This window comes from Lutra lutra, chromosome 6 (genome assembly GCF_902655055.1).
Source record: "Lutra lutra chromosome 6, mLutLut1.2, whole genome shotgun sequence".
NCBI lineage: Eukaryota > Metazoa > Chordata > Mammalia > Carnivora > Mustelidae > Lutra > Lutra lutra.
Genome location: NC_062283.1, coordinates 50899608 through 50916219, shown reverse-complemented (window position 1 = coordinate 50916219; position 16612 = coordinate 50899608). Strand labels below are relative to the sequence as shown.

At 34.7% G+C, this 16612-nt stretch overlaps 1 protein-coding gene across 2 annotated transcripts in view; it reads left to right on the top strand.

Annotated features, from left to right (window-relative positions):
- Positions 1 to 16036, top strand: part of GFRAL (GDNF family receptor alpha like) — a 56627-nt gene extending 40591 nt beyond the window's left edge. For both annotated transcript variants that reach the window (XM_047734381.1, XM_047734380.1), the window contains 3 exons: positions 12113 to 12208; positions 12292 to 12364; positions 15105 to 16036. In XM_047734381.1, the coding sequence (XP_047590337.1) occupies positions 12113 to 12208; positions 12292 to 12364; positions 15105 to 15174 (239 nt within the window). In that variant the 3' untranslated portion in view covers positions 15175 to 16036. The remainder of the gene's footprint in view (positions 1 to 12112; positions 12209 to 12291; positions 12365 to 15104) is intronic.
- Positions 16037 to 16612: the final 576 nt, after the last annotated feature.

Sequence of the window (16612 nt, the reverse complement as noted above, 5' to 3'; positions counted from 1 at the left end):
AGTATAATAGCATCACATGTATTCCCATAAAACACCATATGTGGGCACTTAATAGTTATTGCCCTGGCACCTCTATACTGGGATATCATCTTAAAGGGAGACCCCTTATATTAAAGAATGCTTGGTACTTAGACAAATAAAATCCTATAGATAAGATAGGTGAGCAAGGAGTAGAGAGTTATTAAGAATTCATTGATAATGACAATCATTCATCTTCCAATAGTATATCAGATTGTCTCAAACCACTTTCTAGAGTTTTTTCATGGCTTCAGGGAAACCTTTTGCAGATTGCAAACATCAGCAAATATTCTCAGTCTCAAATTTGCAAGAATGCTCTAACATCACATAGATACCTAGTAAACTGAAGAATGGACACAACATAATTTTTCTTCTTCTCACTCATTACTCTTTGGAAAGCATTTATTTGCGGCTTGTGGAACAAGTCACAGTAAACAAATTGGTTTTCAAACTAGATAAAAGAGTGCAAAGAATGCCGGAAACCTTCTTTGTGGCCCAGTGTGAGTGCTTGGTGATGTTACGAAAATGTGCCTCTGTAACAGAGACTGTTGCCCATTGTCCCTTTCTTTCCTGCTGGCTTCCAGCTTAGGGCGAAATGGCTTCCTTTGATTACCACTGAGGATGGAGAGTGGCTTTCCCAGTTCTGATATGCTTTGAGTGTGTCAGAACTCTGGGACTGGTTCTTAAGTACTAAATTAGCACCTGAATCAGGTGGCCAGACTCTCACTGTAGGCATGTGATAGGGACTTTCAGAATAACTCAACTGAAGAAAAAGGCTAGAGCCCACTAGTTCCAGATTATATGTCTACTTTAGTTGGGAGTCTAGGTAATCTGCAAGGAGGGAAGCCATATAAATCAGATTGTGGGGTTTTCTTCAAAAGGCAGCTTATCTTAGTGATAGACTGCTATGTGTCATTGGGGTCTGTGTAGGAAGATGTCCCTGTTGATGTCTTAAGTTTCTAGAAAAACCATGATTCAATACCTGCATCTCTCTTCACTCACTCTTCTTAGTATAACAGCCTGAAACTTACAATGGTATATTGTTTAAAGTACATATGGTAGTTATTACATGGAAAATGTACACTAAGCATATGTCTACAACCCTAATAGCTCCTTCCAACACGTCTACACGGCTGCTTCCACCCAGTCAATTTCTCTCACTGTTCTTTGGCCCAAACTTCCATTCCAGCACCCCTCCTCCTCTACAATGGAAATATTGTTGCTTTGAATTGTTTTGTTCTTTTTTTAAAGTTTTAATTTTAATTCCAGTTAGTTAACATACAGTGTTATATTGGTTTCAGGTGTACAATATAGTGATCCAACATTGATTGTTTTGTTCTTTTAATACTGATGGGTAGCTGAAAGAGAACTTCTGAGGTATAACATCTCTTATTGATCCAAATAGGTACTTTTTTTTGTTAGTAAAACTGGCTTAGCAGTTACTATCCCTATATCTTGTTATTCTCTACCAACTGCTGGGTTTTTCAAAGGCCTTTGCTTTATTAAACATAAGTCCCTGGAGGTTCCTGGTTAAGCCTCTACCTTCGGCTCAGGTCATGACCTAGGGTCCTAGGATCGTGCCCCACATTGGGCTCTCTGCTCAGCAGGGAGCCTGATTCTCTCTCTCTCTCTCCCTCTGCCTGCCACTCTGCTTACTTGTGCTTTCTATTTCTCATCAAATAAATAAATAAAATCTAAAAAAAAAAAAAATGTCCCTGACCCCTTCTCTCTTTCTCATTAAGAACTTTCCACTAGCCTATTATAATGTGATTTAGAATTTGATTTCCTTCCTATCCACTTCCAAAATCATGTGTTTTCAATTCACTATCAATGATTCTCCATCCTGACCATTCATTTTATCTTCATCATTGGATTAGAAGATATCTAAGAGCAAAGAATTTTGAGAATTTCTCTAAGCTTCCATCTCACATTTGTGAAATGAAACTAGAATGCCCTGGTTCACAAGATTTTTTTTCAGAATGAAAACATTAAAACTAATATTAGTATCAATGGGGTTTTTGGAGATTTCCATGAGAAAGTGCAATTGTAGGGAGGAATAGATGGGAAAGCAATGGAAAGAGAAGAACCAATGGTGGTTCTTTTTCTCTACCCCTTCCTGCTCGTCTTCCTTCCTTTCCTTGGAAAGATCTTCTTGGGCCAATTCACTGAAGTATTCTAAAATATTATGTCATCTGAAGAACCTAGAAGTCACTTTTCTTTTCTTTTTAAAAGATTTTATTTATTTATTTGACAGACAGAGATCACAAGTAGGCAGAGAGGCAGGCAGAGAGAGAGGAGGAAGCAGGCTCCCCGCTGAGCAGAGAGCCCGATGCAGGGCTCAATCCCAGGACCCTGAGATCATGACCTGAGCCAAAGGCAGAGGCTTTAATCCACTGAGCCACCCCGGCGCCCCTAAAAGTCACTTTTCATTTAGTTCTCTGCATTTTCAATATCAAATAAAACTCTAAGTTATATCATATTTAATAAGGATGTAATTTATTGAGTGAGTACTTCATGCTCTTTTCACATATCATCTGGTTTGACTTTTAACAATAAGCGTTGTGGTAGGCATCATCCCATTTTAAAGATTAAGGAACAGAGTCTCAGTAACTTTGCCTAAAATGACAGAGCTGAGGTGAGGCAGAGCCAGTTTTGATCCATACCTAATTACAATGCTACTATGTTCTGCCACATTCTGCTTTCCATCAAAAATCTCTTTGTTTTAAATATACCCATCCACTGTCTCTTTTCTCTACAATAGATTCTACCACCATTTTTTAGTTTTCATCTTCTCACATCTGATTTTTTTCATAGTTAGTTTCCTCACCAAACCAGCTGATTCACTATGACTAGACTAATTGTCCAACTGTGTCTTGATTGCATTATTTCTGTCTGCAAAAGACGCCTGGCTCTCCATTGCTCCTGTTTTCATCCTTCCCACATGTAAGCTTCATCTGATTCCCAAGAACACCCAGAATACAAATCAGGTCCTACTTCTCACCATTCCTCAAATGCATACCTTTCCCTTAGCTGTCCCTTGTTGATTCCCACCTCACTTTATTTAAATTATTGCCCTTACCTGAAAGCAGATTGAGGACTTCATAAGAGCAAAGTCATGTATCATCCTACCAATATATTCCCATGTTGACTGCCATTGTGCTAGCTCTGAAGTAGGAAGTAATTACTTATCTGGAAAACCTTTACTTGGGTCCAAATCTGGTGGTTTCTGCCACATGGTCCTGTGGACATTCATAGGTGACTAGATGTAAATGATCCGTGAACTCCTTCTCATTCTGCTGGAATGGGTCTCCTAAGTAGAGGGCAGATTCTAAATTCTCCATATCTCGTGAGGACAAATGAGAAATTGACTTATGGCAGATTAACTGACAGCAAGTGTGGAATTAATGTTGCATCACACCAACCTCTCTAAGGGGTAATAGGAGTAGCATTTGGGGGTCAGGCATCTCCCAAGCCACCGGCTAAAAAGTTTGTTTAACTCCAAGGAATAGAGAACAAGAGAAATTGTAGTATCACTTGCTTGTATATATGTATGCCTAGTAGAGGAAAGGATTATAAATAATTCCTGTATTCAGGAACACAAAATACCGTTAGTCTGATTTTTCGGACTTTCCACTGACTATACAAAAAGAGGAAGCTGCAATAAACAGTTTGTGCCTACCCTAAATATATAAATATTTGTCTATCAATCAGATATGGCCATGTTTTCCAAGGGTTTTGTTTTGTTTTGTTTTCCTTTTTTTAATGGATTCCTAGATGTATTCTATGGAGAAAATAAACTTAGGTAAAGTTTCCCTTCTACTATAGCAAACAAAACAAAACAACACAAAAAAACACTGGAAAACACTTGCAGCCAGGACATAATTTATTTTGTCTAATCTAAAATTTTCCAAAGTAATTTGTTTATGAGATCTTTAATTTGCCTAACACGTAAACGGGTTCTATAGAACTAGCATTTCATAAGAAATATTTAGACAATGCTGCCTCTTCTAACAAACTTGGAATTTACTGTGTCGACTTCAAGTCAGATTTCTGAAATAAGAAATGCCAGAAGATTCTACTTCAGTGAATTGACTCAAGATCTTTCCAAGGAAAGGAAAGAAGAGAAGGAGGATACAAAGGTAAAGAGGTAAAGAGAAAGAACCATCAAAGGAATTGCTTCTCTTATCCTTGCTTTCCCTTCCATTCCTCCCTACAGTTGTACATTCTTTCTCACAGACGTCTCCAAAAACCCTATTTATACTAATATTAGTTTTAATATTTTCACTCTCAAAAAAATTTTGTGAACCTAGGTATTCTAGTTTCATTTTACAAATGAGAGAACTGAAGCTTAGAAAAATTCTCAAAATTCTTTGTTCTCAGATATCTCCTAATCCAATGATCAAGATACTTACTCTTTGTCTATCAGTAAACAAACCTGATTTTTAGAATTAATTACTAGGCAAATAGTTTCTTAACACATTACTATTAAACAGTAACAATATGCATTCATTACAGATGGGACAATGATTTTTCATTTTTATTTATTTTTATTATTTTTTAAAAGATTGGTTTATTTACTTGAGAGAGAGAGAGAGAAAACACAAGTGAGGGGAGGGACAGAGGGAAAGAGGGAGAGAGAGATTCCTCAAGCAGACTCCCTTGAGCACAGAGCTCTGTCCCAGGATTCTAAGATCATGACCTGAGTCAAAATCAAGAGTCAGACACTCAACTGTCTAAACCAACTAGGTGTCCTTGAATTTTCATTAAAAAAGATAATGATATGTGAAAAATATGTTATTTATCTAACGACCCTTTGTCAATATCAAAGATAAGAAAAAACTAAACATTATATAATCATACACTATACATGATGATACTACACATTGACAGATGTGCTATATCAAAGGTAAAATTGCTAATATATACTTTTTGGCCATTAGATAATTGCATAGGCATGTCATTATGATAGCCATATTACATTGTAAATTAGATAAATCTGGTGTCTATTTTTAAGAAGTTTGCTATCTAAGGAAAGCTAACTACATATATCATACTTTTCTATTTGGCTTTCTCCCCCAGATTTGTAAATTTATGTTCAGGGAAGAGATACTGCAATTATATACCTTTTTTTCCTTTTAAAAACTCAGTAATTTATAAAACTTTTTGAATTATCTCGTCATTCCAAATGTCTATGAAGACTTTCCAAAATGTATCCCTTTTCTTCATTTTTTTTCCTAGCTCTCTTGTCCCTGGTGTTTTCAATCAGCCTATGAAAAATTGTGTAAGCTAGCCAGGTAAAGTCTTACACATTTTCAAAACAGTAGACATTAGGGAATCATTCAGTTCAAAGTAGAGATATCAGTAGATATCAAGTAGACAATTAATGTATTGCCACATATACTTTTTCATAAAAAAAAAAATTCTATAAGAAATCTCCGCATAGGAAAACAAAAACTTATGAAGTTGATAAAATATGGTGTAAACTATTCCCATTCTTATCTTATATTTGTCTCATTACAAGCTCTCCTAGTGCTTGTAAAATATAATTCAAGGTAAAAATTACTGTTCAATTTTGGGAACACATTTTTTTTCCAATAAATTCATTCCAGATAGAGGTACTTTTTAGACAGTGGGGTTATTTTATATTTTTATCTGACTCAGGTTGTATCAATGTAGACATAGATTTTAGCAACCAAAGAAATAGCCAAGTCTGATTTTAAACAGTTACAACCAATCTTTTGTGCATTATTCTTTGTGTGCCCTTTGCCTGCTGAATATGCTGGAAAGCTTTATGTATCGTCTTAACTCTACATTGTAAAAACAGAAAATGCTCACACTGATAACATAGTCTAAGATAATTGCTCTGAAGATTGCAGCATTTCTTTAATATTTCTGTTAAATGTCAAAGTTAAAGTGGTTGATTTATTTCATTACACTGAAAACGAACATATTTCAATAGGGTTTGCAAGTTGAAACATCATACAGATGTATGTGAGTCATTTCAGAAGCTTTATTTAGATGTGCGTCACCTCTTTTGTAGATTTCAGCAACAGAAACATATGTGATCATGAATATTTGCAAGCAAGTACTACTATGAAATATTTCTCATTGTGCAACACTATCAAATACAACTTGTCTCTCTTACTTTTCAAAATTTATCACTTAATCCAGATGGCTGCCATATTAGAAAACACTGAAAATGTTTTTGCATAATTTTTGTGACCTCCACGGGGTAGATTTTACATATATATTGTTGAAGATTTTGCTACGGATTGTATCTTCACTATTTTCCAACTCTGACCTTGGATAAGACAACTATTCTGAGTCTGAGTTTCTTAATCAAGTTGAGCTAGTTATTCCTATTTGGTAGATGTTGTGAAGTTTAGCAGTGTTTGTCAAAATGCCTTTTAAAGTATTAAGAACCATATATATAGAAGTAAAGCATTTTGTTTATTCTATGAGTATGCACATGCATTTCTCCTTGTGTGTGTTTGTGTTTATACACTGTATATACTCTATACACACACAGGCACACACAGAAAATATATGTTCTGCTAGTAGCATCAACGTCATCTGGGAAGTTATAAGAAATTCAGAATTTCTGCCTCATCCCAGGCTTATTAAGTCAGAATTGACATTATAAGGTAAACAAAGAGCAATGTTAAAGTTTGGAAAGATTGTTCCATGTAGTCTACTTACAGTCTGATCATTCTCTTTCCACCAACACACACTTATATATGTAGCAGCCAGAGGGCTAGGCTAAGAAGGTAGATTTATCATCATAAGTTGCTAAAAGAGAAGTCTAGGAAAGTACTTTATATTTTAACTAGAACTGACCATCAATAATAGTGGAAAGATAAAAGATATTAAGTGGTTTATTCCTGGAATAGTGTTTACTGCTGTCAATAATGAGGCAGAATGGATCATTGCATTTAAAGTTTGAATTAGATAATCTAAGACATCCTATCCAATTTTGTGATTCTACTATACATGCATACTTATATATTTATCGATATATATTCTAAACATGAATATTAAATTCCTATCTCCAATCTATATCTTTAGATCTGTTTTGTATAAGCCCACAGGTGACAGATATTTTTAATTCCAAGATTTAAAATTGCTGCCTTCTAAAACAATCATAGTATATTTATGCATATTTATCATATATAAATCATAGTGTGTTTATCTAATCTAGTGTTGGCTATTATGTAGCAATGCATAATTTGCATTCTAATTGCTTTCTCAGTTGCTATTTCATTATTTGCAGAAACTATTGAGGAATATGTGAACAGCTGAGACTCATTATAATCTCTAAGCAGTCTACTAGATGCGTGGGTAACACTGTTACTCAACCTAGGGCCAAAGAGCTTAACATGCCAGATTTGTCAATACAGTCAGTTACTAACACAGAGCTTTTGGTTCATGACGAAAGATCAAGGCAAATCTTCTCCAGTGCATACTTATACAAATATGTGTTTTTTGCTTTTGTTTTTGTTGACATACAGAAAGCTGTATATATGTAATGGATAGAGCTAGATGATTTTGAAGAGAAATATACACGATGAAACTCACATCATCACAGTCTATACCATAAGTATATCTATTACCTCTATGAGTTTCTTCCTATCCCCTATTTATTACTATTCTGCATGTGTGGTAGGAACATTCAGCTTAATAGCTGCCCCCTCAGAAAATGTTTAAGTGTAAAATACAGCATTATTAACAATAGGCTCCATGGTGTACAATAGGTTTTTTAGAACTTACTCATTTTGCATAACTGAAATTTCATACCCTTCGACTATGTTGGAAGAGGCTATCCAAAGGATATTACTGCTGGTTAATCTGTGAGCTGTACCAGGGAGACTGGAGGCTCCTTGCCCCCACCCCTGTTCTTGGAGTATACATTCTACTCACTGTTCCCATAGCCAGAGCAGTTTCAAGGATGCAGTCTTGAACAATGTGTTGTTATTGTGACCATATGGACTATAGATGTGACTGAACCCCATTTAAGACCTCTGTATACACTTTTAAAATTCTAGTGGTTGAGTGCTAAGATCTACTATCTCGTGACTGCCCAAGGCAAGTCTCACATATAAGTTCTTGCTTATTAAAACAACCACCTAACAGGGCACCTAGGTGGCTCAGTGGGTTAAAGCCTCTGCCTTCGGCTCAGGTCATGATCCCAGTGTCCTGGGATCAAGCCCCACATCGGACTCTCTGCTCTGCGGGGAGCCTGCTTCCACCTCTCTCTCTCTCTGCCTGCCTCTCTGCCTACTTGTGATCTCTGTCTGTCAAATAAATAAAATCTTTAAAAAATAAATAAATAAATAAATAAATAAATAAATAAATAAAACAACCACCTAACAATCTGGAGGGGTCTGCCTCTTTCTTCAGTCTTTCCTTTTCCTCTGTGTATGGAGAACCAGTTAACAGATTTCATCCAGGGAACTTCTGAGGTTTGCAAACCAACAGGCTAATACTGCTAAGTTTCCCTTTCCCCCTGGTGCCAACAAACGTGCTTAGCCATACTTGGTGCAAGAAGAATAATCCAAGACATCATCTCGTCTTCTTTGAATTTGTCAACCTAAATGAATGAAGACGCTGCATGTTATTATTCAGGGAAGCATGTTATCTGTTCAATTTACTCTTTACAACATATATTTTAGCAGTGATGTTATACTGTCACCATATGGGTTTAATACCAAGGTTTATCATGTTATTAATGTGTTGTTTTTCCAAACTTAAAGATGTTTATATATTTTCCTTTCTCCCCAGCTGCAATGCTTCTTAGATCCATTTTGGAAGGAGATTTTTATACACTAATGATAGAAAGGTCCATGACACATGGACTCTCACTACTGATCATTAAGTGAAAAAATTCAAAACTCGTTTCCAATTTGGGAATTGAAATATCTTCAGATGACCATATTGAAATATTGATCAAATTAGAAATAGCTCCAACCCTTGGATATGCAAGAAGGTCATCCTTGCATTTTCATTCTCAATGAAATTTTGTCGTTGTATTGGAAGTCTTATATTTAAAAATGGAAAGAAGCCAATAACATTTAACTATGCTATGTGACATGTTAGCAATTTTTTAAAAAGCTATAAAACGTATTTAATTATTCTATGAAAATGTTCACTTTGTCAAGATTTTTCTTCCACGCAGACTTGTATATGTAAATAGAATTTTAATCAAAGATTTACAAAGTTGCACTATATGATATATTTAATTTCTATTTCAACTATTCTGATATTTCTTTTTAAATCATTATTTTGTATCTGATCTACCGTATCTTTATTTATGCATTTACCATTTCATAAGAATTATAAAATGTAAAGTTTTAGATCCCATCAGCTCTCAGCCACTGCTCCACAAGGATTTGGAAGAAAAAGAAAAAAAAAAAAAGAAATGATCACATCTCTGTAGTTATTTGAGGAGAACACTATTTAAATTTGCTCTTAACATAGGGCTGAAATTAATCTTGATTTCCCGTCAAATGTACAGGGATTTTACAATATAGTTCATAATAATGTTTAACTCCTCTAGGGTATGAGTTAAGATAAACAAGTCACTGACAGTGTTTATCTATAAATATAGCAAATGGTGTGGGACTGAGGTTGGTTATTAACTCTGCCGACTTTAATTTCATGGTTATAAAACACCGTAAACCTCACTGTTTATAAAAGGCAGGGAAGAATCTCCAATGGGCTTCAGTAGCCAAGAAACCCTCTGTAACATTAATCTCTCTAACTGATACTCGGTATCCTCCTAGGGTGCAATATTTAAGATTGTGGAGTGATTGCTAGACATATTAAAATTTTCACTGGGATCATTAGCTAACATTTCTGTCATTGATCTATTATAACTTTGTTAATGAGTTCCATGTGAGTGAAATTTAGTGAATGAGACGATTCTTTCTAAACTTTGGTAGGTGAATGTTTAACAATTACCTTAGGCAGATATATTTAAGAGGCAGCCTAATTTGTCAGAATAGTAACCTTTTTTCTTATGTAAAGATGAATCATGGTAACAAACTAGACCAAATGTACTTAGGGATAGAATTTCATAAAGGAATACTATAGCATCATTCAAATAATTAGCCAATGTACATTATACATCTATATGTAAGCCATGGATCTGCCTCAAAATGCCATAGAATTTTAAATTTAAAAGAATTAAAACATTATAAAATGCCATAGAATTTTTTAAAAGCAAAATTATCCTTCATATTCTGAAGCGATTTGAATATAAAATTTTAATATAATTTGCTTCACCAAAATCTGTAAGATCAACTTGATTAAAATTAATTCTTCCCCAAAAAAGGAACCACTAGTATAAAAATGATATTATTTGAAATAGCTCAGTTTTCCCATTCCAACTTTATAGTGAATAACAAAATGTATTTTATGACAACAAAATTGGAAAAAAAAATTCACACACTCTACCTCTATTACTTTTGATTTTAGAAGAGATTGATTTTTCAGTTCCTAAGAAAGTCAGACTTCTATAAATATATGATAACCCAGTATGTAAGTCTAGAAATTAAAAAAATCTTAAACTAAAACATCTCCACTGTATTAGAGTTCAGACTCCTTGAAAATGGGTTTTCTAATAACAAAATCTTCCCTTTTCTGCCTCTTATGTTGGCTCCTTCTCTTGGGCCCATACTGAGAGCTTTGCTAGGATCTGAAGTCTGTCTCCTCTGCTTTCTGCTGATTATTCCTAACTTAGACCTCAAATCTTGGCTTCCAAGCAGCTGGCTTGTGTACAGCAGCAACTCTTGGTGAAGAAAGGACTGGATGGGACTATTGGTAATATGTCTTTCCATTTCCCTTCCTACTCAGAGCCTCTTGTCACTAATTGTCATCAGATGTATGATTCCACTATTTGATGCACTCATTTCTACAAACAACAGTCTACTCGGACTTTCAGGTCTCAAAGGACATGAAACAGAGTGGTCAGCCAGTCTCTCAAGGGGAAACTTTATCTTATCTCCCCCACCCTTTTTTAAAGATTCAAATCCTACCTGAATCTTCATCATCAAAGAAATTGGCTATTGGGCTATTGGTATATTTAACATTCATATCTGTGTTGAACTGAATCAAAACTAGGGGTGAGTTCACTTCGAAGTTACCAATGAATGTCACTAAAAATGAATCCATTAATTAGTTTTAAGGATCCCATCTTTTTGTCTTGTGAGTTGTGAAGTGAGATAGAAATGTGTTTAGCAAAATGTTGCCACAAAGACTAGGGCCATAGAGTGGCTTTTCCATAAGTGTGACCCTTTCCCCTAAGTGTGACAAAAACTAGTTGACAACAATAGAGAGGGAAGGGACTTAAAAGAGACAGAGTAGGGAAATAAGGAAAGTTGGATGTTGGAAGTCTGAGGGTGAACAGAGTGATTGTTTTAGGGACTTGATAAGAATTTATAAATACAGGGGTGCCTGGGTGGCTCAGTCAGTTAAACATCTGCCTTCAGCTTAGGTCATGATCTCAGGGTCCTGGGATGGAGACCCACCTCAGGTTCTCTGCTCAGTGGGGAGTCTGATTCTCCCTCTCATTCTCCCTCTGTGCTCTCCCTCACTTTCTCTTTCTCAAATAAGTAAATAAGTAAGTTTTGTTTTTTTTTAAAGATTCGTAAATACAAAGTGTTTTAGGGAAATGAGATATCCTTAAAAGCACATTGGAATAATCATTCCCATAAAACAAACAAACAGGAAACTTTTTAATATTACAATGGGTAGCTTCAAGTTGCTGATTTTTACTCCTGGTCTATATATAAAGTACAGTGAACTGTCGTAAAGTATAATGTACTTCCCTAATCATGGTTTTGGAAAACAAAAAACAAAAAACAAAAAACCCAGCAATCTCTGTAAAGAAATTATCTGATTAAAAGGTGGAAAAAAAAAAACTGTTAAAATGTAAGGAATGTGCTCCTGCTTTCATCCTCACCTATCAGATTTTATTAAAAGAGCATCAGAAATAAATTGCTACCTTGTAATATAATATAAAACAAATTACAACCCTTAGAAAAAAGTTATGTATGACTTTTAAATACTCTAACTAATTTTCATTATTTTCTTTCAGATAATCTGAATCCGTCTAATGTCAAAGGCATGGCATTGCATAAAAGAAAACCTGCAAAGGAGATAACTCTGAGTGGATTTCATTCCCCTTTCAATGGTCAGTTAAAAATCCATCCTCTATTTTACTATTTATTCTTTCTCAAAAATTCAGTAATTGTTTTTTTAATCTTTTGTTTCTAGGAGAAGTAATCTACGCTGTCATGTGCATGACTGTCACCTGTGGAATCCTTCTCCTGGTTATGCTCAAGCTGAGGTAACTGGATACAACTCAGAAGGGAAGGGCTGGAACAGAATCGGCCTGGTTACAGCACATTTCACAATGGCAGACCCTACAAAGGGCCTGAGAATGAAAGCTTCTCCGTTAAGACATACTAAATCATTTTTTAATGTGGGATAGGTCCGTGGAAACATTACTCTAAGTCTTCAGATGCAAGAGAAATGTGATCAGGGAGATTTTTTTTTCTTTAATGTTGCATTTTAGCAGCACATGTGCATCGTTCCCCCCAATTAAACTGTTACCAATCTTTCCCCTGGTTTTCCTACAAATTCCAAGTTGAACTTTGCTGCATTCCTCATTCAAATCATTTGCAGGATTGATCAGCTTACCTAACAGAGCTGTTGAGGACTTTGTATGGTTTATATTTATCTGAAGATTTCCTCTTCAGTTTCTTATATGCTAATAAACTGTATTCATGTTTTAATATACAGTTATTAAAAGAAGCATTTAATGAGACTTCACAGGGTACCCTTAGAAACACTTATTACTATTTCCTCACATTAATTCACTCTTTCCAAATCTTTTTCCTTGGCTGTCCTCGTTGCTGGAATGCAGTAATGCTCCAGCAAACATGTGGGACTTACATTAGAGATGTATCAATGTCCAGGGTCTAAATATTTCTAGATGTCCAGGGTCTAAAATTTTTCCACTTATTTAATATTGACCAATAGACATAAAACGGTGTATATTTGCTTACCTTTCATTTTTTAAAAAAAACTCATATTTATAAATCAGTGATGTTCATTTTCTTTTTTCTTTTTTTTTTTTTAAGATTTTTATTTATTTGACAGAAAGAGAGAGTACAAGCAGGGGAGCAACAGAGGCAGAGGGAGAAGCAGACTCCCCACTGAGCAGAGAGCCTGATGTGGGACTTGATCTCAGGACACTGAGATCATGACCTGAGCTGAAGGCAGCCGCTTAACCAAATGAGCCACCCAGAAGCCCCTGATGTTTGTTTTCTTGTTCATTATACATGAGTGTGTATTTGTGTCTCATTTGAGTATCGTGTGATGAAGAAATATATATGTTTGTGTATATACATTTATATCATGTATAGGCACACACACATAGAATATATTTATCAGTAAGACTAAGTCTAGAGAAGAGCAATGGCAATAGACCTTTCTCTTATGACAATCACAGAGAATTCAGTACACTACACAATGCTTGTATACTGATGGCTTCTCCAGAAATCTCTCACTTTAAGACCTTGACAAGCAGGCAGATAAAATGAAATACTTAAGTGGGGAGGTATATGGCAATACCAACAGGTCAGGCACTTGATGAGTTTACACTCTGCCTAAATATATTCCAATGAATTTTTAAATGCAGTGTCTACTTATCTACTCATTGGATCCCATCCCATGGAGCATTTAATTTGGTACTCACCAACACAAGTACCCAACTGCTTTTCTCCAAGGCCTTAAAATTGTATGTGTATGAGATGTTCCTTGGGTCCCAAGATACAGTTTAAAGGCTAAATAGCTCTAGTTTCTAAGGGGGTTAATAGCATTGGAATTTATTAAACTTGACTTTGGTTTAAAATACTTGAGAGCACTGTCAATTACTGGACCTGCCTACCTATTCCATTATAGACATATCATTTCAGAGAGACACAGATGGTTTTCTTGTTTAGCCAAAATCCTATTTTAATGGTTCTGAATCTTTATTTCTTAGACACACATAATGTATAAAGTTCATATCTACCACACTGAGTTTTTACAGATTACTGTTGTACCGCAGATAAGTAAGGTATTGTCTTTCTAAATTCCCCTGTTTAAATTCACCTTCTTTCTCATCTGCCTATCCCTTTACTGGATGACAGTGTGGGTGTTTTCGACAAAAATCTTGAATTTACTCTAATGTATATTTTAAGGCAAATCATTCCTACTATTAAGTACACCACATGTAGTTACAAATTATTTTCCATAAAATTTAAAATGAATCTTTACCCATAATCTGAAAGATCCAGAAAGTAAATGATCTAGGATTAAGTAAATGACAAAATTACAAGCCATCATGGAAAGAACAAAACAAACAAAATCAGCAGTAACAACAAAACCCATGTTACACTAGGGATGACCAGCACCTTTTAATGAAAGAAGGCTGGTTGCCACTTCAGGCATTGGGAATACCTTTCTGCAACACAAGTTAACATTTTTACATTTGTTTCATGTTATGCGAAATTAAAACAACCCTGAATCTTCGGAGGAATTTGTAGAGAAGCCAATAATTTAAAACTTAAATATTGAGGCACCAAGACACCTGGGTGGCTCAGTCAGTTAAGCATCTGTGCTTGATTTCGGCTTAGGTCATGATCTCAGGTCCTTGAGATCAAGCCCCACTTGGGTTCTGTGCTCAGTGGGGAGTCCGTTTCTCTCCTTCACCCTCCCCTTTTGCCCCTCACCCCTTCTCTTTCTAAAATAAATAAATTAAATAAAAAATAAATCTTAAATTTGAAGTAAGTCTTAAATAATTTAAAACTTAAATGTAATTTAAAATACTCTTAAAATAATGATTCCTTGGAAATCACAGTTAAATGCATACTTCTTAGAAAGACTATAGAATATTCGACTATTGAGACTTTACATTCAGGAACTTGATTATTTTTTTCTCTCTAGGGATAAAATCCATCCAGAAATATAAGCACATAGAAGCTCATTTATAAAATCATTAAAATGGCATGTTGTTAACTTTAACTTTTACTTTTATATAGAACTTCCAGGATATCAAGTCAAACAAGAGATCATTCGCCAATCCAAATACCTGGAGGACTGATTCTTTAAGAGTCAAGGATCATTAACAACCACTTTCTTTACAGGAAGTCTTTGTAGTCAGTCAACAGAATACCCCAGCTGTCATCAATAAGGAAAATGTGAAGATGGATCTAATGATATTGGATCATTAAGGATAATAATGTAAGAAATAGTAATAATGGCATGATGTTAGATTTTTTTGTTTTTTTAAGAAAGTATTCAAGTAAAAATGTATGGTGGTAACTTTTATGACACTGGTAGAAAATTAAAGTCTTCCTTGAAGGCAAAATATGTTACCCCAAGTTACAGTCTGCATGATTTGTTTCATAACAAATTTGAATTTATATAATAGTAATTAGTTACATCAAAATATGATATATTATGGTTAGCAGGGTTTATTTTTCCTGATCAATCTTATAAGTTCCCATTGACTTGCCAAAAGGAAAATGCTAATGGAGATATCCAGTATAATTTGTTATTTGTGTACTCTTATCCATTTTCAAATCATTAGCCACATCATTAGCATTGACTTTAAGTTCCTACATATATTTGTCTAGATGATTAGTCTTAAATATCAGAAATAAGATCTTTGGTTTTTGTAACTTAAATACTGTTGAATTTCACTTCTTTAACTTGATGTCTTTACTTCATACCTATAAAAATGTAGAGCAACACATTGCCTGAAAATCTCAATGTGCATTTCAATAATGACATACTTGTGAGTTTAAATTTTTCTATGCTAATTACTATGAATTTCTGCAATAATAAACTAATACTCAAATTATTATAGTCGTATTGTTTCCATATGTTACTTTGGCCTGATTTGACACCAAAGTAGAACTGTGATTAGAAAATTATGAAAAAGATGTTTGTTAGTTTAGTTTTTGATACATATGTGCTTTTCACCTGTCTGCAATAATATTAGTATCACTGCTTAGAATACATATGAGGCTTTATTATCTACAGTAGCACAGGAGCACAAATATTCAATAAACTGAGCATACTAATAAAGTGATATATTTACATTTAAAGGTCAAATGTTTGGTCTCATATCTATTGTTGTTTACCATGTTTCAGATTAAATCACTATATTAAATTAAATTTGAAGTTACCATTTGACTATGTTTACTGAAAAAGCCATCTTTTAAAACAGGGAAGAATGATTTGGGAAGTCAGAAAGCTCTCTCAAGAAGTTCTATATATTCCAGTGTCTGTTAGCTCCCTAAATTATATGAAGAGAATGTAAGCATTTCTACCTCCAAATCCCTGCTATATAATATGATCTTGCTAATGTCCAGGAAAAACAGACTGTCTCTGGAAAACTGAGGAAAGAAGTCAAGTTGCTTTAAACAGAATCTTACCTCTTAGGCCAGCAAGAATGAATAGGTCTTTTGGGGCAGAATTTCAGAAGTAGGGATCCACATGCAGCATTTAAAGAACTTTAAAGAATCAGCTGTCCCTGGACAGG